General features: G+C 57.6%; 1 protein-coding gene across 1 annotated transcript; it reads left to right on the forward strand.

Annotated features, from left to right (window-relative positions):
- Positions 1–6,557: 6,557 nt before the first annotated feature.
- Positions 6,558–8,582, forward strand: FAM43A (family with sequence similarity 43 member A). Its single transcript, XM_056359063.1, has one exon. It carries the CDS (start codon positions 6,804–6,806, stop codon positions 7,890–7,892), a length of 1,089 nt encoding a protein of 362 aa, XP_056215038.1. The 5' UTR covers positions 6,558–6,803; the 3' UTR covers positions 7,893–8,582.
- Positions 8,583–23,735: the final 15,153 nt, after the last annotated feature.

Genomic DNA, 23,735 nt, shown 5'->3' on the forward strand with positions numbered 1-23,735 from the left:
GACGGGCAGAAGTGCTGGCACTCAGGCTGGCTGGCTCAGGCTTGCTCCTGCTGCCTGCAACCCTCTGTGCATCCTGGGGGAGGTGAGGTTTGGGGGTAGCCTGAAGAGCAAAGATCTATGCATTTTGACTGGGATGTTTTTCCCATACGTTGCTCTTTTTTCCCCACACTATTTCCCACTTCCAGACAGAAGCACTCCGGGGACAGTCACTGCAGATATCTTCTGCCCCCTCTGTGGGAGCTCCCAAAGAAATGCCCAAGTTGCCCTCATTCTTGCAACTGCTACACTTCTGGGCACTTCATAAACACTAAGGAATTACTTCTGTCTGCTGACGCCAGCAGCACAGCAAGGATCGCCTTGAGCAGAGCAATGCTGAAGGAGATACAGACTGGGTGATCCAAGCAGAGACATCAGAGTCTCAGCTAGTCTTAACTACCTACTCCTGATTGCCGTGTTTCTCAGCCCACTCTTACGGCTCTGCTGCGCCCACCTGACTGAGATGGGCTTCATATGGTTTTACCTGAACACGATAACTGCTTCCCCTAAAAGACATTTACGAGTGGACTAATCACATGCTGTGAAAAGGGCCACAGAGGAAGAGATGTTGTCACAAGAGCTGTACAGGGGTGATTTGGCACCTGTGTCTGCATGCCAAGAGTGCAGAGAGCGTGGAGGAGAGGGGCATGCTGCTGCAAAGTCCAATAAACCTGTTGATTTGCAGCCCACTCCCATATGATGCAGCAGCTACCACGGCATGTAGAATGAGCATGTCTCACAGCTGGGCCTTTTTTTTCAACTCAGCTCCTTGACAGCAGTGCTCAAGCTGGAGTGCAATGCTGTCACGAGACAGCAAGCACCTCCTGTGCATCCCCAAATCTCCCGCTGCTCCTTTGAAGTGCGTTAACTGAGTGTCCAGCACTGCCAGCTATTTGAAGAGTGGCTGTGTCTTTGCGACTTCTTGCAAAACCATTGCATAAGATGAAGCAAAGTCTGCTGTCCTTCTAGCACACTGTAATCATTGACTTGTGTCAAAAGGGCTGGCTTCCCTCCCAACTTCTTCTGCCTTGGAGCCAAACCACTGTTCCAGTTTTTGATGCAAATCCTGAGAATTATTTAGCAGCAGCAGCTCTTTTTCAAAAGCCAACGACACCCGTGCATTTTTGCCTAAAGGAAACATTGTTCTTTCTGGACAACTTTTCCTCCATTTTCCTCTAAGGCAGCACTGGGAGATCTCAGGACTGTGTCTCTAAAATATTCATGTGACAGCTATTCATTATTCATGTAGGCTCATAATGCTCGATTCAGCGGTACTGCCAGCCTCAGCCTGACAAGCAGACCCATTAAGAAACCCTGCCACAGCACCCCTGCAAGAACACCAAGACAATTTTGCTCTGTGCACAACTGCAGCTGCTCGAACCCCCTTCTTTCCAGCCGTACTCAGAAGCATGCTGACACCGAAGGAAAAGGGGAGCCTGCTCCACAAGCTCCCCCATCTTTTGGTGAAGGTCTCAGTCCCCTCTAAGAAGAGCTGCACCCTGGGGAGGCTCTGAAGCAGGGCTGCCTGGCTAAGGCTGAGCCCTGAGAAGGCACAGACCCTGCCGGGGCCCTCGGGCGAGTTTTTTAGACTCTGCTTCTTCCACCAGCTCTATGAAGATAAAATCGCTTCCCTGCCTGGCCGGGTGGGGGAAGGTTAATTAGAGAGAGCTGCCTGCCTCTTTGAAGGTGCAAAGCGCTGAGCAGGGAGCCGGCAGGGGATTTCTCCAGCTCCCCATGTGCCGGCTCTGCCTGGGCAGGCTCATCCCTGCTGCCCGCTGCTGCCTGCAGCAGCTCCCCCTCCACACAGGCACTGATGGCCCTGTGGTGGCAGCTCCCAGGATAGGGTGTCGAGCAGAGAATGCCACCCCAACACCATCTCCCTGTCCCTTGCCTGGCAGCATGGCAGGCAGAAAGGTGGCTGGCACAGCCCCACTGGCCTGGTGAGCCCCGCCAAGGGTGCCATGACCCCCAGGGGAGGGATATGCACCCCTGGCTGCCGGCTGCCCTTCTAATTATAGCTATGGGTGCAGGAAGCACCGGGGCCGCCTGTGCAGGAAGCAGGGTGTGCCGCCCTTGGTGACTGAAAAACAACGGTGGCAGAGGTGTGCCACCACTGCCATAGCCCTGCTGAGCAGCACAGCCCCGGCCCCAGGGCTGCCCCTGGGCTGCAGCACCCCAAGCTGCACTGGCATCACCCTGGGTGCACCCAGGGTCATCACCGCGTGGACCCCCTGCAGTCCTCACACTGTCCCAGCATCACCTGTGCCCCCAGCCTCAACCCCCAAGCCCTGCCAGGGCAGAGTGGCCAGCAGGACTAGGGGCTGCTTCCCTCTGGAGAGGCAGGAGGGCAGCAGGGGCGCATGAGGCATCCATTAAGAGCTGTTAAGGACCCTTGTCCCCAAGCAGGAGACGCTGTCCCCTGCCCCACCAACTTGTCTTGCAAGATGCAGGCAGCCATCTGCAGCCACTGCCAGGGAGACCCAGACAGCTGGCAGGGCTGGGGCCATGGGGCCCCACCTGTCCCCATCAATGGCCCACAGGGCCTGGGTGCCACTCAGCCTTTCCGTTTCATGGAAAATCCTGACAGTTCAGCATTTCCTTTGTCCTGGTTTGGTACAAAGAGTTGAAACTTTGACATTTAGCAAAGTTACAGAGCCTCTGAAGTACTGTGTTTTGGAAAATACTGAAATGCCGGTTTGAAACGTTTCGCTTTGACTGTGTCACTTCGACTGCTGTGGCACAAGCTCTGTTGCTATCTGAAAGCCTGAGATGTCTTCATACACTGACAAAATCAATACAATCCCATTAAGTATTTTGGTCTCGTCATACCAACTTTTCCCAGCACCTTTTCTCGTTACTCTCCCCAACCAGAGACCTGCATCAGCTCCAGCTCCAGCTGCTGGGCACAACAGTCACCCCCACAGCAGGGCTGCTCTCTCTGCAGGGTTTCACCCTCTCCCATGGGGCAGGCCCCTTCATCTCCCCACACTGCAGCAGGGCATCCTGCAGGGGCAGCCGGGCACCCCCCTCCAGCAGGGGTGGTGGGCAGCTGCCCGCCTGCCTGTGCCCCAGCAGGGCAGTGCACACCCCACAGCCTACGGGCTCCCGGTGGGGTGCAACCGCGGGCTCCAGCACAGACCGGAGCAGCTAGGGGAGGAGGAGGATGGAGCAAGGCAGTGAGGAGGGGTCTGCCAAGGGCCAAGTGCAGCGCTCACTGCGCTGCCAGCACTCGGCAGGCTGGGCCGCGGGGAGAGATGGTATCTTACAGACTTTCCCATGCCTCGTACAGGCTTTCCAGGTGCATGCACACAGGCAGGTGATGCTCGGTAGCTGCTGGGGCATTGCATAAATGGAGAGCAGGCTGCTGTGCTTCCCCCAGGCTACAGGACCGTGCAGATAAGCCCCCAGTGTGCCTGTCCTACACAGCACGGGTGCTGCTGGCCTCACGGGCAGGGAGGGAGCCTTGTGTTCACTGGGAACCAGGCAGCATGCCTGGCCCCCACAGGGCAGACCCCCCTCTCATTGTGCCTCAGCTTCTCCTGGCAGTGAAATACAGACATCCAATGCCACAGGAATAGCCTCAAGCAGTTAAGCAGGTGCCCCAAGCTTAACTGGGCTGCTCCCTGCTGACAGACTTCACACAAACACTGCAGCCCAGCATGGGACTAGGAGGGGTCAGCATTTTGCCTGGGAATCGCCATCACAAGCCACCAGGATTTGCAGTGTGCTCTTCTGTTGCTGAAGTGCGTGAACTGAACTTCAGAACTGAAGCAGCCACCACGCTGCAAGAAAGAGATGGTCCTGAAGCCCCTTAATGAAGCAGGGAAGTCTGTGACAGTTTGGCACACCAACTGGGGAGCAAGCGTGGTGAGGAACTGAGCTGAGACAGTTTCCATCCTTCAGCAAGGATGTAACCACAACGCACCTTCCCTGCAGCTTTACTTCCAGGCTGGCCTGGAGGCAGATATGTCAGCGGTGCTGCTGCTCCCTGGTCACTGCGTGGAGACCCCAGCGGGTCTCTGGGTGGCTGATAAGGTAACTTCTGCCCCAAGGAGGCAACGCAGAAATGGAAGCGCTGCTGACCTGGGGGCTGGAGATGGCAAGGGTGTCCGAGCTGCTCCTCACCTTATACACCGCTGGGGTAGCAGACAGCCCAAGGGCTGTTGGAGAGACACAGGGCTCAGCAGCCTGTGGGAGCTGTGCAGTGAAAATTTAAGGTCTTCTTTCCTGAACATGGGTCACTTTCATGGGGCTGGCAGACCCCGGCGTGGCTCTGCAAACAGCAATGTGGGAGTCATGATCAGAAGTGTCTGTGTCCCAGTGCCAGCCCCCTGGCATCAACCTCCCTCTGGAGGCAGCGCTGCAGGGAGGTGTGTGTGGGTCCTTGCCTGCTCCATCCCCCCTGGAGCAAACACCTGCCTGCAGAGCCACCAGCCCCAGCCCCAGGACAGCCACCTCTGCCCACTGCTGGAGGCAGGCAGGGCTTTGGCAAGGCAACTCCCTCTCCCACGGAGAGGCTGCCGTGCCCACGCGTCTCGGAGGAGCAGCCGCGGTTGCTCTCAGCCTTGCAGCTCCCAGGCACTGTTCAGGGAGGTAGCAGCCACCGCGCACGGGGCAGGTGTGGGTCTGGGGACACCAGCTGGGAGCTGCGGGCTCTCAGCACAGTGGTTCAGCAGGACACCTGGAGGGGAGAGGTAGCTCCGTGGGCACCGTGGGAGGGCCACACCATGTGCGGGTGTCACATGTTACCCTAAGCTGTTGGATTTATTTCATGTGCGCAGCAGCGGCATGTTTTCACCTTGCAAGACAAGAGGAGACAAAGGAAAAGCACACTGGGTGCTTTTGGAGGTGAAATGAATTACTGTACAATCCAAAGTCTGTCTCTCCCTGGATGGTCCCACAGGCTGGCAGGAGCTATCTGCAACGGGCTGCAGCATGGCACATAGTCCCCCTGCCCTCTGCAGTGACAGCACCACGGGGGTCTCAATGGGTGCCCAGCACTCAGCCTGCATCAGGCCAGGCAGGGCCGAAAGCAGCCCCTCCCCAGCTGCCGCGGGCTGCTGCCGGGCACTGCCGGCTGGGGCAGACCTCAGCCCCTCGCCTGCCCCCCTGCGCACTCCCAGCAGGACTGGGCCCAAGAGGCAGGGGGCTCGGCTCACTGAGCCCAAAGGGGCATCTCAGTGGGTGCTGGGCTTTACAGCAAGGGGCCTGGCCAGCTCGCCCCAGCCACGCAACAGCTCGTGTGCGCTGACCCATGCACGCCCGCCCCATGCAGCTCTCTGGCTGCATTTTTCCCATAGGAAAATGGGAGCATTAATGCATTCCCTTCTCAGGGCCAGTGACGGCCTTCCTAGTGCTGCGAAAGCGCTGCGCTGGAGCCGACGAAGACAGGAAACGCAGCGCGTTACAGCTCCACACCCACCAGCAGCCCCGGGAAGCCACAGGTGCGGGCAGGCGTCCCCTGGTACCCGCGGTGGCTGAGCGGCCTCAGGGGACGGCGCTGCCGCCGCTGCCCTCCAGTGAGGGGGGATTTTGACATGTAAGCAAACGGCCAAGTGTTTTTAGTAATTAGACGCACTGTGGTTACTTGCAGTTCCTGAGCAATCTGCTAGATGGCATAATGTAATAATAGTAACGGTAATAACGACACCCGGGTTTAATCGATCCAAACACTAGAAATGATTTGTCAAATAATTTAAGCAGGCGTTTACAGATTTTACCGCACGAGTACGTACGGCTCCCCTTTTGTCGAGGGTTTATTCAACCTCTGATGAAGCGCCATCCCCTGCGACCCCGGAATTTCAGTTCTTTCCGGCAGAGGCTATGATACATGGCACGGGAAGCTACAGCAGCGACACCGAGACCAACTTTCTCATTACGTCCGTGACTGTACTCGAGCAACCCCAGCAAGAAATTACAAGACAGCTTCTTGTTACCCGGTTGCTGCATATAAATAAAGGGTGAAGCATTACTCATACATAATAGCTTCTATGCGCCGCAGGCCCTTCGGCTCTCAGAGCCGGCCGAACCGAATCAAAGGGAGGATGATGTTGCAAGAGTGGGACGCCTCCACGGCACGCCCTGGCCGGGCAGGCTGCGGGGGCTTGGGCTCTCCCGGGGGGGGCTCCCGCATCGGCCCCGAAATTTTTATCAGTTTGGGAGGGTTCGAGCTGCCAGAGTGTGTCTCCCCCCGCCCCCGGCTGCCCCCTCCGCTCTCCCCGCCCCTGCTGCATGCGAGCGCTGTGGCACCCCGGCGCCGCGCCTGGCGGTGGGGACGGCTCCCGCGTGAGCCCCCGGGGGCCGCGCCGTGGGGAGCCGGCGGGGCGGGGGGCGCACCGCGGCCCGGGCCCCGCTCCCCCGCGCCCCCGGCCGGGGCGGCAGCGGCCGGTGCCCCCGCTGGGGGCCGGAGCCAGCGAGGAGGGGGGCGGGCTGGCACCGCCCCCTGCCCGCCCCCTGCCCGCCCCACGGCGCGGCGGGGCCGGGGCCGGGGCGCCGCGGCGGGCGGCGCAGAGCGGCGGCGGCGGGCGGGCGGCGAGCAGCGCGCCGCCGGCTCGGCGGGCCGCGGGCAGCGGGCGCTCCGCCCTCGGTGCGCGGAGCCTCCCCTCTCCGCACCCGCGGAGCGCCGGCGCCCGCCTATATCTACGGCCGCGGCGGCCCGCCGCCCGCAAGGATGTGAGGCGGGCGGGCAGCCCAGCCGCCGCCGCCGTGGCATGCCCCCCCGCGCCCGGAGCCGTCGGCGCGGCGCCTAGCCGCGGCTCCGCGGGGCGATGCTGCCCTGGAAGCGGAGCAAGGTGGAGCTGGTGGCGGGCGAGGCGCGGCGGCAGAGCAAGCCCAAGGGGTACGCGGTGAGCGTGCACTACTCGGCGCTCACCTCGCTGGCCCGCGCCTGCCCCGAGAGCGCCCTGCACCGCGTGGGCAGCATGTTCCGCTCCAAGCGGCGGAAATTCCGCGTCACCAGCGAGGACCCCACGTACACCGTGCTCTACCTGGGCAACGCCACCACCATCCAGTCCAAGGGCGAGGGTTGCACCGACCTGGCCGTCTGCAAGATTTGGAGCAAGAGCGAGGCGGGCCGGCAGGGCACCAAGATGAAGCTGACCATCAGCGCGCAGGGCATCCGCATGGCCCACGCCGAGGACAAGGGGCTGCGCCGGCCTGGCCACCTCTACCTGCTGCACCGGGTCACCTACTGCGTGGCCGACCCGCGCCTGCCGCGCGTCTTCGCCTGGATCTACCGCCACGAGCTGAAGCACAAGGCGGTGATGCTGCGCTGCCACGCCGTGCTGGTCTCCAAGCCCGAGAAAGCGAAGGCCATGGCCCTGCTGCTCTACCAGACCTCGGCCACGGCGCTGGCCGAGTTCCGTCGGCTGAAGAAGCGGGACGACGCGCGGCACCAGCAGCAGCAGCTGGTGGGCGAGCAGAGCATCCCGCTGGTGCCGCTGCGCAAGCTGCTCAACGGGCAGTGCTGCTACAAGCCGCCGGTGGAGCGGAGCCGCAGCGCGCCCAAGCTGGGCTCCATCACGGAGGACCTGCTGGGCGAGGAGCAGGAGGAGCGGGCCATGCACTGCGACTGCGAGGACATCCTGGAGGCGCTGGGCGAGCCCGAGGGCGAGCTGCTGCGCGCCGGCGCCGGCCGCGGCGAGGGCCCGGAGCTGGGCCAGCTCCTCCGCGATCTGGGCGAGCTCAGCCTGGGCAACGACCTGCGCTCGCTGCGCGCCGACCTCCGCGTCCGCCGGCTGCTCTCCGGCGAGAGCACGGGCAGCGAGTCCTCCCTGGAGAGCAACGGCCCGGACGGCGCCGCCCCGCCCTGCAACGGCGCCGAGCAGCCGCCCCCCGGCGACCCCGAGACCGGCTGAGCGCTCGGCCGCGCCGGGGGGGCGCGGGGCCCGAACGGAGCCGCCGGGGCCCCGCCGGGATCGCACGGTCCCCTCCGGGAGCGCGCCGGGGCCCCGCCGGGATCGCACGGCCCCCCCGGGCGCCCTGGTTCCCTGCGCACCCACGCGTCCCGCAGCATCCCGGGGAGCGACCGCCCCTCCCGGTGCCGGTGGCGGCCGGAGCCGGGCCCCAGCCCACCGTGGTCCGAGGAGGGGAGGCGGGCGCCGGCTGTTTACCTCCGGCTCAGCCCTTGAAGATCTGCCAAATTCCTGGAATAGCTTTCCCCGGGGAGGGCAGCGGGAGGGAGGTGTGCGCCTTGTTTACAGTCAGAAATCTCACATCCGAGAGGGCCCCCCCCCCCCAGCGCCGTATTCTCCATTAAAGTCACTCCATCGTGCTGTCGTGTCCGAGAGGTTTGCACTGTTGTGAAATTCTTTTTTTTTATTATTATTATTTTTAAGTTAGACCCTTTTTTTGGGCCCCGGTCCTGTTCCCAGTCTCAATGCTCTAGGTCTTTTGCTGTGCAAAAGAAGACTTTACTTGTGGCTGTTCACCTGTACATAGGGAAATGTATGCAAATACATTTTGTTATTTTTAAGAACACCACCATTGCGATCTCCTCTGTTTGCACATACGTGAAGAAAATAAAGATGACAGTAATTTAAAAGAAATGGGTCACTGTGGCGATTTGGCCTCTCTGTGTGTGCATTCCTGTAAGGAGATGGGGGGGGGGGGGGGGGAATTGGAGAGAGATCCCTTGGGATGTGGTGTAGCTGCAGGAGGGCACCGCACAGAAAGGCCCTTCCAAGCACTGAGCGTGATTCCTGAGCCAGCTGGAAATCTTATGCTGTAGGGAAATGCACCGGGCAATTAAGGTCCCCTGAGACGCAGGGGTGAGGTTTTCTTTCTGCAGTCTACCGACGGGCAGGAACGTGTGCGAAGCCTCGTGTCGAGGCTCTCCTGGCTGGGTCCTAGGCTCCAGGAACCTGGCTGCGCAGCTCGGAGGCTGCTGTGGGGCTCGCTGCCCCTTGCCTGGCAGCAAGCTTGTGGGTGCTGGCAGCACCGCGCAGCCCTCGCAGCGTTTGTATTTGGGTGCTGCCGCTGGTCCCGCTGCAGCTTACAGTGCCAGCCTGAGACACTTTCATAACCTCACCCAGGGTAAGCAGCGCAGTTGATTAGCCATGGGACTGCCGTGGTATTTTTAGCTGTAAATCTGTAAGTGGCAGGCTCCCAGGGCAGTAGAGATGTTCCGGTTTCATTTGTCCCCAAGTGGAGGTATCAATTAAGAGATAATTAATCTGGCATTTCTGATGTCTAAATGTTTTCCACTGTGCCTGTGCTGCAATTGGGTGAGTTGCAAGAATGTCAATGAAAAGCCCAACCAGCTGCTGGGGCAGGCCACGCTCCTTGTGCAAGGAGGCAGCCTCCAAACTTGTAAATACCTCATTAAAACAGATTGCAAAATCTTCCACCACACCGACAAGAAGCTTTTACCATTGCCTCAGTGAGTCAGTCTGAGGAGGGAGGATGGTTTGCACGGGAAAGAAAATGGTGAGAGGGGGGAGTCCCTTCAGGACGGGCACCCTCTTGTCCAGGTCACGCTCAGCCTGTGATGGGTAGCGAGATGCAGCAGGTGACAGTGGCTGCAGCTGGATTTCAGCACGCTTAGGCTGGCACTGCTCAGACACACCTCTCAAAAGAAAAAAGCCGGCCCTGCTGCTCTTTTTCTGGCCAGGCTCCCTTTGCCTTTCCCAGGGAGGGAAGGGGTAGGTGATGAGCGGGGGGAAGGGAGACACCAGGGAAAGCTTATCCCGCAGTGCTTTCCCCAGGGTGGGAGTTGCAAGGCTGCCTTGCCTGCAGCCGGGGGCCTTCAGTGCCCTGGAGATCACAAGTGCTCCAGGTCTGCGCCCAGGGCTCTGCCACTGCTTGCTCTCTCCTGGGGTGGAGGGAGCAGGTAGCGCCTGGAGCAGGGCAGTGATGCAGTACCCCGAGAGCGGGGCGCACTGGGGAGTTCACAGCCCGGTTTGAGCTAACCCCAGCTCCTGAATGACAAAGCGGTGCTTGCTTTGCATCCTCTGTGTGTGCCTAAGGGTGGTTAAAGGCATTAGCTCAGTCAGTGCCTTTCCTCTCTCCAGAAGGGCCATCGTGCCTGCAACAGTAAAGAAAGGTTTTTATCGCATGCCAGAACTGAAAGCCCAATTCCCTGAGCTGCACTAGCAGCAGCCAGGGCCTGAAGCATTTTCCCTTGAAGCCATTAGCAGGGCTACTGTGTAGTTTTCTTAGAGGCTTGTACAGATCATCAGCTGTAAATGTAGGGTCCACATCCCTTTGTACCTGGGATATTTTGGTACCAGGACCACGGGGGGTGGGGGGTGGGGGTGGGGTAGAAATCAGCTGCTGTGCCCTCCCTGTAGCAGCATGCATGGGCCTGCAAATGAGAACAAGTGCAGGTGAGGAGAAAAAAGCCATTATATTTTCTACACAGCAAGTCTGAAGGAGCATCTCCCTAGGAAAAGGAGAGGACAGTGAGACCTTCTCTGCAATAGGTTTGAGTAAAGGGCTGAGCTGCTAATGATTTTCCTTTGGAACAAGTAGCTTCTTGGCAAGCTGAAAAACCTGCTGCCGGCTGATGGGGAGGCAGCCCAGGAGAAACTCAGGGTTTTCGGGAAGGCCTCTGTGGGAGATGCAGGTTCTGCCGATCACTGTGAAACCATTCCTGTCCCAGGCACTGCTCCCATCAGTAGAGGACAAACTGTTCCATGGTCTCTGCTCAGCACTGGGGCTGATGCCAGCCCCTGTGCCAGGGCTGCTCGCCACAGATGAGGTGCAGTGTCCCACCGAGCAAGGCACAGCCCCTGCTCAGAGATGCACGTTGCCCCATTGATCAGGCTCCATCCATCAGCACTAAATCAGCTGTACGGCTGGGAATGGTGAATCAGCCCCGGGCGCAGCTGAGGTATGTGGGATGCACGAAGAGCAGCGCAGCCTCTGAAACTCTGTTCCCCACCAGCCAGCAGCCCCATCCCACCCCTGCTTTCCCAGGGATGGACCTGCAAAGGGAGAGCAAAGGCAATCTGATTGCTGGCCAGCTAGGCTTGGACTGTGTGGGTAGAAGTCAAATGTGGGAACAGATGTTTGCAGAATTAGAAGTTAAGCATTGCTATCTGCCCCCGGTACAGATCACTGCCCTGCTCACTGACATATCAGCAGGGGCTCGGTGGGCCATGCTCCCGCCTGGGCTCAGGCAGCCCTTGGAGGTTTCCAGCATGGCAAGGTTCAACACTGAGCTCCACACAGCTTTGACCTAGCAGACAGCATGTGATGAAACGGCCAGAAAGTACCCACAGCAAATGATACAACAGCAGGAAAGGCAATGATCCTGCTCTGCAGGCTTTGGCTGCTGCTCTGAATTCGGCACATGAGGCTGATGCTTTGGCAAGTCAACTTAGGTACTGCACCAGGTGCCTGAGATTTCCAGAACGTGTTACATCTAAACAGAGCATGTGGCTATTTCAGGCAACAACAATGATTCCCAGAACATGAAGAGATTAAGGGAAAAAGAACACTTGTTGCTAACACTCTTTGTTAACTTTGTGTATTTGCTGGTGTACTACAGACTTGCTCCTGCACATAAGTGATAAGGCTAAGGGGGGCCACACAAATGTGGAAGTGTCTGCAGGATCCCATATGCAGCTTGTTTTTCTCTGCCCTTAGCATGCCCTTCTCCCATCCTCACATCCTCCTCATCCACAACAGGAAAAAATAATCATCTTCAATGAGAAAAAATTATCCAGTGGTCAAGTGGAGTGAGCCAGGTCATGACATTACTTTTGTCCCAGACTGCAGTACTGATTTAGATCCTGAATTATTTGCAGTTCAGTTTGGTGACATGCCCTGCATGAGGCACATCCAGTTTCCCTGGCTAGGGGTGATGCTGCAAGAACTGCTGGCCGAGGGGCTGCTCTGGACTCCCAGGTGCGAGGTCTGGTTGCATGTCACCAGGTCAGTGGTGAAAACCTCTTGCTTTTTGGGGTCTACAGGCAATACCCAGTATCAAGTACAGCTCCAGCCCCTGGGGCCACTCTGAGTCACCTTCAGCACAAATGCTGCGACTGTCACGGGGAAGCAGGAAGGCATCAGGATTTCCTCCTTGGCTGTGTGTTGGAGAAGAGCAGCTGACCTGTCCCACTGCTTAGTCATCCCTAAGACACCACAACTGTCCCATTACCCAGTCACTTTGCCATCACACTAAACCCTCCATTACTTAGAGGGGAAAATCCCCAACTTTCAGCCTGCAAAGGAAGCACAGGGCAGGTCTCCTTCCTTCAAACTACTCAAGGGCGTGTGGGTGACAGCGCTGCACAGCCCCTGGTTTTCTTGGGCAAGGGTGGCTAGGGTCCCATTGGTGATGGAAAAAACCTACAGTGCTGCAAGCAGTGCCTCACCTCCTGCTTCTCCTGGAGCCAAGAGGAAAAACCCCTGCACTTCCAAAGCCAGCAACAGCTCCAGCTCCTGCAGAGCTCACGTGCCATGAAGGCAGCTCCCCCTCCTCATCCCAGCTGCTGGTAGCAGCGGGGGCTATTTTCCCCAGCAGTTGGAGGGAGATGATGTGCAGGGACAGGAATGCAAGGGCAGGCAGCCAGGGCAGGGCACAGACAGCGTGGGGTCCCAGAGGCCAGGCCAGGTCAGTTCATCTGTGGGGCTCTTTGAGGTCTGCAGATGAACTGGCCTGGCCTGGCCTCTGGGGTTCTGCTTCTCCCCACAGCTCCATCACCGACGCCAGGCAAGGTGACACCTCCAGCTCGTGGGCTGGTGGGTCATGGGGGGCTGCATCTTGGTTAATGCCCTGCAAGGTGCATGAGCTGGGGGCGGTGGAATTGGCCACTGCTAAGACCCGGCATGAAATCAAAGCTGTGCATTCAAGAAAACATGACATTCCCCTTGCCGGTGGGGGCTCTGCCCAGTGGGAGGGCTGAGTGCTATGAAAACACTCAGAGAAACAGTTATATAATGAAGGGCATAGGCCCAATTCTGCCCTCGGCACGACATGGTGGCTCTGCAAGGAGCTGAGCTCCAGGCTGCAGCTGCCCAGCACCCTCCAGGATCCGGCCTTGGTCACTGCGCTCCATGCTGCTGCTGAGGGGTGGAGGCAGGCGAAAGGCTGCAAAATGCTTTTTCTCAAGCTGGGAGACGCTCTGCGTGCTCAGCCTCAGTAAGCCAGAGCCCAGCTCCCATCTGTGGGCTTAAACCAAGCCCCGTTGTTGGCAGGAGCTGGGCAAGGTCTGGGACAGGATAGCCCAGGACTGCTGAAGGGCAGGGGCTGCTTGCTGCAGGCACCTGGGCTTTCATGCTATTAGCCTTCAGCTCTGCCCCATCGTCCATCCCCATGCCCCAAACATGTCCTCAGTTCCGTGGGAAGGACATGAGCTCTCCCCTGGATAACTGGCCCCAGCAAAGGGCTGTGCCTATGGAGTCCTCCCATGCTCCACTGCTCCAAAATGGGGGGTAGCTGGGCAGCCTGCGTCTTGCAGCTGGTCCTGCTGCCACCCCACATAGAGGGGTGACACACTGGGCGTCACATCCAGGTCTGGAAATCCCTGCTGCTCTAGCGCAGGCGCTCTGCAGACCCCAAGGGACGCAAGGAAAAGGCTCTGGGATTGGATTCATCACTCTTCCCACGGCACTGTGAAGTTGCACAGTCTGCTCAGATGCATGAGCAAGCTAAACTGTGACATTAATTAGAGCTGACAGCGTTCCTGGAGGGAGCTGGCTGAGTGACAGCACCGAAGCCACTGCTGCTTGGTCTGTGCGCAGAGCCGGGCTCTGCAGCAGGCTGGCCTGGGCATGCCTTAGCCCTTGAGTCCTGCTGCACTGAGCTCTGTGCTCACTCCAGCTCCAAAATCATGGTGGCAGGTACATGCTCAGCCCCAAGGGACAGGAGGCGAGATGCAGTGCCTGAATCCAGCCCTTGCAGCCACCTCCTGCTAAGCATCTGCCCAGCATTGCTCTGCCCTTTCCAGCCAGCTCTGCAGGGAGCTGGGTGCTGCCTTTCCCAGCTCTGCATGCTCCCTTCTAGCTCCCTGCTCTTGCTGTGGTTCCTGGCCCCTGGAGCGCTCCAGCCCTCAGGGCCTCTGTCTCTCACAGGCTCTTTTCCCACCCCAGTTTCATGCTGAGTAAGAGCTGCCACTCACTGCTGTTTCAGCAAGTGCCGGCGAGGATTGCCTGTGCTGGCACACAGTGTGGGCAGCCTGGAGTAGTGAGGGCTCCTCCTCCTCTGGGCAGGGAACAGTTAAGGGAATTAGGATGAAAAGTTGATATAAATAATTCGGTAGCTCCTGTAGGAAGATTGCGATTTAGCTTAATTATCATAATTACATTTTCAGTCTCTCCACTAATAATTATGAAACAATAGAGCCAAACGTGAATGCAGCTGCCTGCTTTCCCTACCAGCAACTTCTCATTCTGCTGTTTGAAACAGTTCCACGGAGATGGCGAGGCAGCCAGTAGGTAAGGATGTGGTATTTCCCCAGAGCCTTGTTCTGGGCATTGGGAAGCCTCATTCTCCTCTGCCTGGCACAGGGATTTTAACTTCAGCTCCAGTATCAGCAATGGGATTGTCCAAGAGCAGCCTGCTTTGGCACAAAAACATCTTCTCTTCTCCTGAAAGTGGAGGAGAGTAGTCTAGAAATACTTGCTTCTGAGCGGGGAGACCTGCGCTCTCTCTGCCTGTGTACACTGTGGTTGCTGACACCCAGGGTGGCTCCATCCATGTCTGCAGTGGCCCAGGAGATGAAACCAGTGCAAGCGGAGAGCCAGCCCCAGGCAGCTACTGCCAGGAACATTCGTTGGCAATAGCAAAGTAAAGCTGAGCGTTAGCAATGATGACTTCTGAATACGGACGGGACGGTGTTTGCTCTGCAGCCTGCTTCTGCCTTTGCCCACCTGGAAGGAAATGGAGGCTTCCCAGCAGCAGGGGCAGGTCTTAGGGTCAGTGCCCTGCCCACCACCTTCTCTGGGGTCCCAGGAGAGCCTGCATGGAAGGCAGCTTGCCAGGGCCCCAGCAGCAACAGGCACTGTGGCCAGGAGGCAAATGAGCAAGGGGAGCATGCAGCCAGCGAGCAGGGTATGTGCTGCATCTCCATCATGCACAGACGCATGAAGAGTGGCCAGGGTGTTGGGAAGCCCTTCTCTGTCCTACCATCTGTTTTCATGTGGGATGTAGCCTGACGCACCTGGAGGGATCCCCAGTACAGGAATGACACACAGGTCCCTGCCCTGCTCTGCCCTGGCTCAGCAGCAGCAACATCCTGTGTCCATGTCCTGCATGCCCCCAGCATCCCCAATACCTCCGCACATCCAGCCCTGATCAGTGCAAGGCTGGGGCAGGTCTATGAGCTCAGGCTCACCTGGGGCAGTCTGCCACTGTCCCTGCAAGTGACACTGTGTCCCATCCTGCCTCCCACCTGCCACACTGCTCTGGCAAGTTGCAGGATGAGAACTGAGCTGCTTATCTTTAGCGCTGCTCTGATCTAATTTTACTTTCTTAAGCAATGTCCAGGCTTTAGAGTGCCTTGTAATGCAAAGGCTCTGCATGGCAAGGAGGAGAGTCCCTGCACCAGTACAGCAGTTATACCCCTGACACCAGTACAGTGGTTACTCCATACACACCAGTACAGCAGTTATCCCACACACGTGACTTCGCTGTAAAATAACTCTGGCTCTAGCGCTGGCTGGAGCGAGGTCTCAGCAGATTTCTAGCAGAGCATGCAGCACTGGTAGAGCTGTGCAGGAGACCCTAAGGTCCACCAGGATCTGCTGGACCTGGCAGGACCTTCCTGAAAGGCCACAGGAAGATCTGCCTTCTCCCTTTGTGGACTCCCAGCCCAACCCCACAGAGACCTTTCAGTTACTGCTGCTTTGAAGGGAGCTGAACCCACTGCTTGTGCCCGGCTTTCACTGCTGTTAGTGAAGGGAGAAACGCCAAGGAAACAAGACCCTCCAGGCTACTCCTGGCAAGCGAGGCAGAAAAGCAAGGACTGCTGTGGACAAGGGTTTTGCAAGGACCTCTGCACAGTGCTAGAAAGACCGAGAGTCCTTACTGCACCCCTAGGTTAACCCAGACCAGGGTTCCTCAGCCAGGCCATAAGCGGTCGGTAGTTCTGCTCCACAGTTTGGGCTGCCAGGAGTGGAGACATGACCTGAGCTCAGGTACACTCCGTGACCTCGCAGCATTCCAGCGCCTGTGGAAGCAGCTCTGTGGGCACTTACACCCACGTTTCCCCACGGCACCTTGTGAGTAACGCTGTGCAGAAAGCTATTTCAGGAGCCAGCATGGCTCTCCCTGGTGTCAGGTCCAATTAGTTATATCCTGCAGGGGGAAAATGTCCCTTAAAGCCAGCTGTGGTGGGACAATGACATTAAGACATCCCAGGTGCTCATATGGGTTCCCTGAGCAAGCCAGAAGCTAAACATAGCCTTGGGAAAGTGGCGGGGGATGGGGTGGGGGTGTTGTCCTCTGCAGCAAGGTCCCCTGGGCAGGTCTGCCCCTGCGCTGGCCACTGATGCTCTGCCCTAACCTGCCGTTCCTCTGCTCTGCCCCTGCACAGCCAGCGGGCAGGATTCACCCACCTGCAGTGGGACTAAAGCAGGGATCCTTTTGGGCTCATCTCGGTGGGCTGGACTCACACTTTACCCCTCTCCCCCGGGGCCCATCACATCTCACTGTAGTTTTCCAAGGAAATACCCGTTTGTAAAAAAAGAAGAAAAAAAAAAAAGAAGAAATTAGTCAAAACAGTGAGAGACAGAATTTTAGGCATGTAATATTCTCATTGTCCTCCCCCACAACGGCATTATCCCTCTCTAAATAGAGGCTGAGCTGAAGACATAACACCACCCTATGTCCCCCAAATAACTCAAGTGAAACAAACGCAGGAAGTTTGGAGGCATCGGAGCAAAGCACCCCTGGGGGCTCCTGGGGGCTGCGGGGGCTTCAAGGGGCTGGCAGTGAGCTGCAGCCAGCCCAGAGCCAGGGTCCTGCCCTCCGCAGAATGGGGGTGCTGCCCTTGCACTGCAGAGGAGCTGATATGGGGGGTCCTGGCCCTCAGTCCCCATGCCTGGCCCCGATGCTGGCCCCATCCCTGGGGAAGCACCAGCGGGGCAGTCCTGAAGCGTGGGAAAGGCGGCAGCGGAGACACAGATCCCGCAGCTCGGCATGGCTCGGTCCTAAAAGCTGGTGGTGGTGGGCTGGCCCGCCTGCTCCTGGGACAGCCGCGGCCCTCCTGGGAGCACCTGCCAGCCTCAACAGCCCCAGTGCCAGCTCCTGCTGTGGGGCGATGGGGAGGACACCAGCGTCCCCTGGTTTGGTGCGGCTGAGCTTCACCACCGGCATCGGTGCCTGCTGCAGTGTGGGGAGCCGTGCACGGGGTGGTGGGGATGCCCCAGGACGTGAGTAGCCGCTGCAGAGAGTTGCTTCATACGGAGGCTTGTGGTTCCCCCCGGTAACGGCTGTGTGCCACAGGACAGCCCCCCCGCCCTGAAGAGGAGTGACATTCCCCCTCCCGGGCTGGTGCCAAGCCCCTGGGGCTGTGCTGGGACCCCTGGCAGCAGCCATTTCATCAGCACCAGGACTTTCGCATGCAAGAGCAGAGACCCCAACAAGAGCCACACTGAGACAGGCAGATGGGGTTGAACCCTGTGGAAAGGCAAATAAAAGCTGGAGGGCTGGGGGTGAGGCTGTGTGGCCCCCCCGGCCAGTGTCTACCTGCAGTCCCAGCAGGGGCCCGGGCTCGGCTCTAGTGAGTGCAAGGCACAGAGAAGCTGCTGCTGGAAGTTACGGCACTTAAGCAACTTTTCACAATCTCTGGAACAGCAGAACCAGCACTCGGAGGTGCAGTTAGACTTTCCCTCCCCGAGGAATACTGTTAACTGAAACTGAAGCGCAGAAGCAGGGAAATTGCTTGATGAAGTGGTTTGGTAATTGTGAAAAAGAAGAACTTGTCTTCTTTGTCTTGCAACAGCAAATTGCACAACGTGACCTGCAGCGGCTTCAGCTTGGCAGGTTTTCAGGAGGAGGCTGTGGGGTGATTTGAAATTCAGACTGTAAGGAGGGAAATGATTCCAAGGCTGTTATGAACCGTATGGCATCCATAAGGAACGTAATAGTGGGTATTGAGATGAGGGTGATCGCACCTGCTTTGCTCTCCAGGTGCCCTCGGCAGGCATGGGTGAGCCCTCTTCTCCCATTGTGTGTGTGGGGGGCAGCTAAGAGAGGAGCTGGCTCAGCTCCAGGGCTTTCCCATATTCCCAGGGGTAAGGTAAGTGTAACGGCCCCCATACAAGAGATGCATTAAGCAAGAGGAAATTTTAAGAGCTCAGTGTGCTGGGTTGCTATAAGAACCGTTACGGTGATGATGACTTTTAGCTGTTTAACATAAAAATACTCTTTGGCAAGGTAAAGAGATGCTCTACAGGTCAGCCCTGGGTGAAAGGAAAACAAAAGCCACCAGGCCAACTCTATTAATATTAACTGCTTGTCTTGGTGTCACTCCTATGTACTCCAGGCCCAGATGTGAGCTGGATGAGCTAGGCGCAGAACAAAAAAAGAAGAAAAAAATAATAGTGCTGAGAGGATGTGGCAGCAGAGACGAGAATGAGCCCTGGCAGGACAGCAAGCTTGCGCTGAGGTCCCTCTCCTCCCCTTCTGCTTCCTTCCTTCCCCAGGTGCTGCTGCCCTGTCCTGGCTTTGCCATTCAGATGTGAATGGGAATGCTCCATCACGAGGCAAAGGCCACGGACACTGTATTCAACTCAAAAAAGGCTATTGGGTGTTAAAAGGAAAATGGAAAAAAATAACCCCACAAAAACTTTCCAGCTCTGTTTTGTCCCAGTTTTAAATGGTAAAATCTGTACTTTGTTCTCAGCTATTGTTGCAAAATTGAACCACTTTCAGCCTCTCACCTTACTTAACTGTAGGCTACCTTCACGCAGAGCTGCTGAGTGCAGCATGGAATGAAAGCTCTCGCTTGCCCTAGAAACCTGAATTGTGTGAACGTCGCTAAAACGCACAGAAGGAGCCCGGGGTTGGATGTGGAGTGAAGTCAAAAGCCAGCGAGCCCCCAAAGGACAGCTGGCGTGTGCTGCTCCCAAGCTGATGAGTACACCTCCAGCTGAGAGACATGCTGTACATCACAGCCCTGCAATACCTTCCCAATAACCACCGTGGCCTAGAAATACCTCGGTGCTAGATGATGCTCTTAGGAGGCTGATGGATGCTGCTGACTTTCTGCAGCAGCCCTGCAGCTGTCTCCCACCTGGCCACACCAACCCTCGGCTCACCAGCACCGAGGGTCTGGCTTGAGGACCTGCAGCACCCGTGTCTGATGAGTGTTGGGCTTTGCTCAGCTGGCCAGGCGAGCAGCTCTGCTCCTGGCATGGAAGGAAAACACCTCTGGTCCTGCAAACATTGCAGGCACTTTGGCCTCCCCGGGAGCTCTGCCCCCACGAGCAAGTCCAGCATGCAGGGCTGCCAGGGTAGCGTTTCCATTTCTCTTTGGAGATGTGGCCCTGGGAGGGGACAGAGCTCCAGCAGCAACTCCAGATGGGAAAATGCCAGTACTCAGCAGGAGCATCTCAGCAGTACCAGGTGCCCTCTCAGTGTCACCGAGTCCTGCTCAGCCTTGCGCTGCACAGCCATCTGGACTCTGTGGGGCCAGGGATGCTCCAGCAATGAGATCCGAGGCCACTCCAGCCCCCTCCCCAGCCTTCCACACAGCCCTTTTACTGCTGCCACTTCCCTGAGCTGGCTGTGGGGTGGCTGTCCCCCGAGCCCCCCTCCCCAGCTCCTCCTGCACCCGGTGCTCAGTGGCTGCTGGAGAAGCCCTGACCCTGGCCAGGAGTGGGCTGCCTGCTTGGCCCTGGATGGAGGACAGTGAAGGCCATTACAATCTGCTGAGGGAGTTCCTGCCACCCCAGCCAGACCCACGCCCGCAGCTGCTGCAGAGGGTTGCTGTGCAAAGCCAGGTGGCTGCAGCACCTCATTCCCCAAGCAGCTGCTATTTATCCATGAACGAAGTGAGTCCTCACCCATGTGAGCACCATTTGCAAGTGTTTCTGCATGGAGCAAACGACCTGCAGTGCTGGAGGGGCCAAGTCAAGAAAGCCATGTTCCCATCCGTCCATCCTCTCTCTGCAGAGAAGGCAGGGATGCTCCTGCTGTCAGCAGGTAATGCAGGGAGGATAATTCACTTATCAAGTCATTTAGTGCAATTCTTAGTTATTAATACTGTGCTTTCTATTTTTTTAGGTCTTGTGTAATCTCTCCCCTGCTCTCATTCATGCTGTCCCAGAGTCAGAGCTGTGCACTGCTTTAGCACCACTTGTGAGACGCGTGAGCTCCTTAGCCACTGCCTGGCTTTGCCGAGGGGACCCTCTCCCCTTCTTCCTTCAGCACCAGACCCAGACCTGTCCCCTGCAGTGTCACAGGAACAGCCTCTGTAACCTGCCCCAGCTCAGGGTGCCGGGCTCCTGCAGCAGCACTGATTTATCTGCAGTCACTCTACAGGGGAAGCAAAAAGCTCCCTGGCGTCTGTTTTATCTGTGTCCATCTTAAGCACTTGAGAAAGGTGTTATTCAAGCTCAGCAGAAGGGTAATTTATTTTTTTTAATGTGATTAAAACTAGAGTTATATGTGTCTGACGCCTGTCTGCTCTCGTTCACACACAGTATCTTTCAAATATAGGGTCCCAGATCAGCACCATGGGGTCGCAATTTGCACCCACAGATCCTGGGAGACCACAGAACAGGCTCTGGGTGATTCCCCCCTCCCTGTGGTGTCCATGAGGCCTACTGCATTGCTCCCGGAGGCCGGGGAGGCAAAGGGAGCAGCCTGGCTTCTGGGCCAAGCCCCAGCCCCGCAGCAGGGCTCCCTGCCTCAGCCTCCCTGGGGAGTCAGCTGAGCTGCCGCTCCGATCCCCCCCTCCCAGACAGCGTGTCTTGCTCCATTGCAGCTCTCATAGCTTCATTACAAATGATGTATCTCACATCGGGAGGGGATGTTACTAACACAACAGCTCTCGTTGTCTGACATCTGCAGTGAGATGACCGTTTCTGTAGAACCCAGCATACCGTGTTTGGCTCATGGCTGGTGCTGTCTCAGTTTCCCTTCTTGGTAGCTGATCCAAGAGCCAGCACCCCCATCCCTCTGTTCTCCCTCCACGGGAGCACAGCAAAGACCCTTCCACTCATGCGCTTTCCCTTTGGCTTCTGGGTCCCGTCACCCACTCTGCGGGCAGGGAGCCATGACCCACACCAGCCACCACGGGGAGAGCCAGCGGGACTTGCGTGGAGGCATCTGACAGCAAGGCCGTTGCCACCCTGCACTGCCAGCCTCTGCCAGCCCTCTCCTTGGCAGGGCCTTGAGGCAGGGGATGCTCTGCCTGGGGTGAGGAGCCTGGAGCTGGCATGCAGTGGCAGCCAGCGCTGCTTTAGGTAGCTGGTCATAGGCTGTGCTGGGCAACCAGGCTTCGTGAGTTATTTATAACCTACAGGAGGGAAGCAGTGATAAATAATACATTGGCACTCTCACATTCTGCACGCGTGTGCCTATAGATAAATATTTCATTCTCCAGGAATAAGCATAGACGCTTGTTGATAAATAAAAATTGGAAAATGTTCTATTGGATGGTTTTAAATGTGACTCTCAACTTGCATCCAAAGAACAGAGTGTACCTTGCATACAGCACAAAGATGCTAATTTCTCTCAGCAGAGGCTGCCTTAAATGTATCACTGCAGCATACTGGGCACAGTGCCTAGTGTAGCATGCACACCTCAGAAACATACGGCCCCAGCTTTTCCTTCCACACCATTATTTTAACATCACTTTTACAACAACACTATTCAAGCAGCTTTTCTAATTATACCTTGTACTGACTGGGCTCAGGGCACAGCTGTCAGCCTTCTAAATATTAGCAAAGAGACCCAGAAGGCAGCACATTTCCTCTTCTGAGTGCCACTGAAGTTTGCAGCATGCTTAGGCATGGCTGGTGATGCCAAGCTCGTTACTGCTGTTTAATTAGGCAGGTGGCTTCTCCCCTTGGAGAAGCATGAGATACTGAGCAGGGTGTGAGCAAATCCACGGGTCCCACCAGCTCTGCCACTGGCCTAGAGCCACCATGTGCTGCTCCCTATGACAGCCTTGGGGAGCCCTCTCCCTGGGAAGCACAGGGACCACCTGCCCCCCGTGCTTGCTGCTCAGGAGCTCCAGAGCCTGCAAGCCAGGGCCAGCACCCGCACTACAGCATCGGCCTCTGCCAGCCCAGCACCAGCCATGAAGGCGGGTGAAGGGGTTGCTTTTCCTAAAAATATGGAAGGATTGAGTTTCTAGAGCAGCTCACTCTGCTCTAGAACGTAGTGCTGGGAGTGGAACAGTTTTGCAGGGTCGTTGTTTAACTTGGCCTTCATGGAGAAGGCTGTGAACTGCACAGCGCCGATGCCCCTGCAACCGCCTGCAGCACGGCCAGGTTTGCACAGAGGCAGCCAGCCTCGGCAAGCGGCCCGTGCCCGCAAACAACCGAGTGCCAAGCGCGCTGTTCCTGGCCAGTTCGCCTGGTAGACACCAGTAACATATTGACATATTTGGAGTTTGTCCAGTGGCTGGGTTTGGCTGCAGTGGCTTCTGATTTTTCTGAGCAACGCTTTTTCTGTTCTGCACCCAGTTTGCAGCAGCTGGGTGTTGTGCCATGCTGGCTTTGGTCCCAGTAGCACACAGGCAGCTCCCACTGGTCACCACGCCATGCTTTGTACCACCACCCTGAGCAATACCTAGGGATTTCCCACCTGGAAATCCCAGGGACTGAGCCAGGCTGCAGCGGCAGATTTTGGCGGGGAGACTTTGATCATCAGCCAGGGCTTGTCCCCATCAGCGGTCCCAAGCGATGGAGTGCAGTGCATCAAAGGGCAAAGAGGAATAACTACTGCTGAGCGCAGCAAGGCTCCATGCCACCAGAGACTGCAACAGGCTCCTGGGAAGGGCAAGGCGCAGGGAGCTGCTGCCCCAGGGAGGGGAGGCTCTGAGCAGGCTCTGAGGAGCTGCAGGGCAGATCCAGGCTGAAGGAGAAATAAAAAGCGAATAGAGTCCAGGGAGGGGAGAGGAGGCAGCGGTGGGAAAGCCAGGCAGGAGGCTGGCAGTGTGCCTCCGAGAGCATGCCTTGTGCTTCTGGAGCCACAAAAGCACTAAGCCACTGGGGTTCGTCTTTAACAGCCCTTCTCCTCATCCTTATCTTGGCTCCCTCACCAACAAGGTGTCCATCCAGTTGGTGATGAAATCGTAGCCACATTTCTCCCTCAGCACACCCTGCTATGCATCTTACCCCAGGCTCCCCCCATGAAACTGCCTGCCCGATACCTTCAGCCATGAGACTCCACAGGGAGCGGGGAAGCCCTGAGGGGAGCAGGACTATTCCAAGGGGTGCTGCAAGCCCCAGGTCTTGGAAGTTGCACTGCCAAGGGGACATGCCTGGCAGCATGTCAAGGGATGCATGAAGCACCTCAGAATCCACCAGAACATGTGAATGTGGTGATGCAGGATCATGCCGTGCAAAACATGACTTGGCAGGCAGCGGGGAGAAGCACTTCGATGTCGTGTCAGCCAGCTGGAATTACAGCCTTGTCTGCTGTCCTTTGGGGGGAGATCTGCGGCACTGGGAGGGGGCTTTGCGACAGGAGGGCACCGCATTGATGCTGCCAGGGGCTGCACTGCACTGCATGCACTGCCATCCCTGCTCATGCTGCACCTTCATCCCCCAGCACCTTCTCCCACTTACTGCAC

This window comes from Falco biarmicus, chromosome 13 (genome assembly GCF_023638135.1).
Source record: "Falco biarmicus isolate bFalBia1 chromosome 13, bFalBia1.pri, whole genome shotgun sequence".
Lineage (NCBI taxonomy): Eukaryota > Metazoa > Chordata > Aves > Falconiformes > Falconidae > Falco > Falco biarmicus.

Coding starts and splice junctions, on each gene's coding strand:
- FAM43A (XM_056359063.1), top strand. CDS start 6,804: ATGCTGCCCTGGAAGCGGAGCAAGGTGGAGCTGGTGGCGGGCGAGGCG.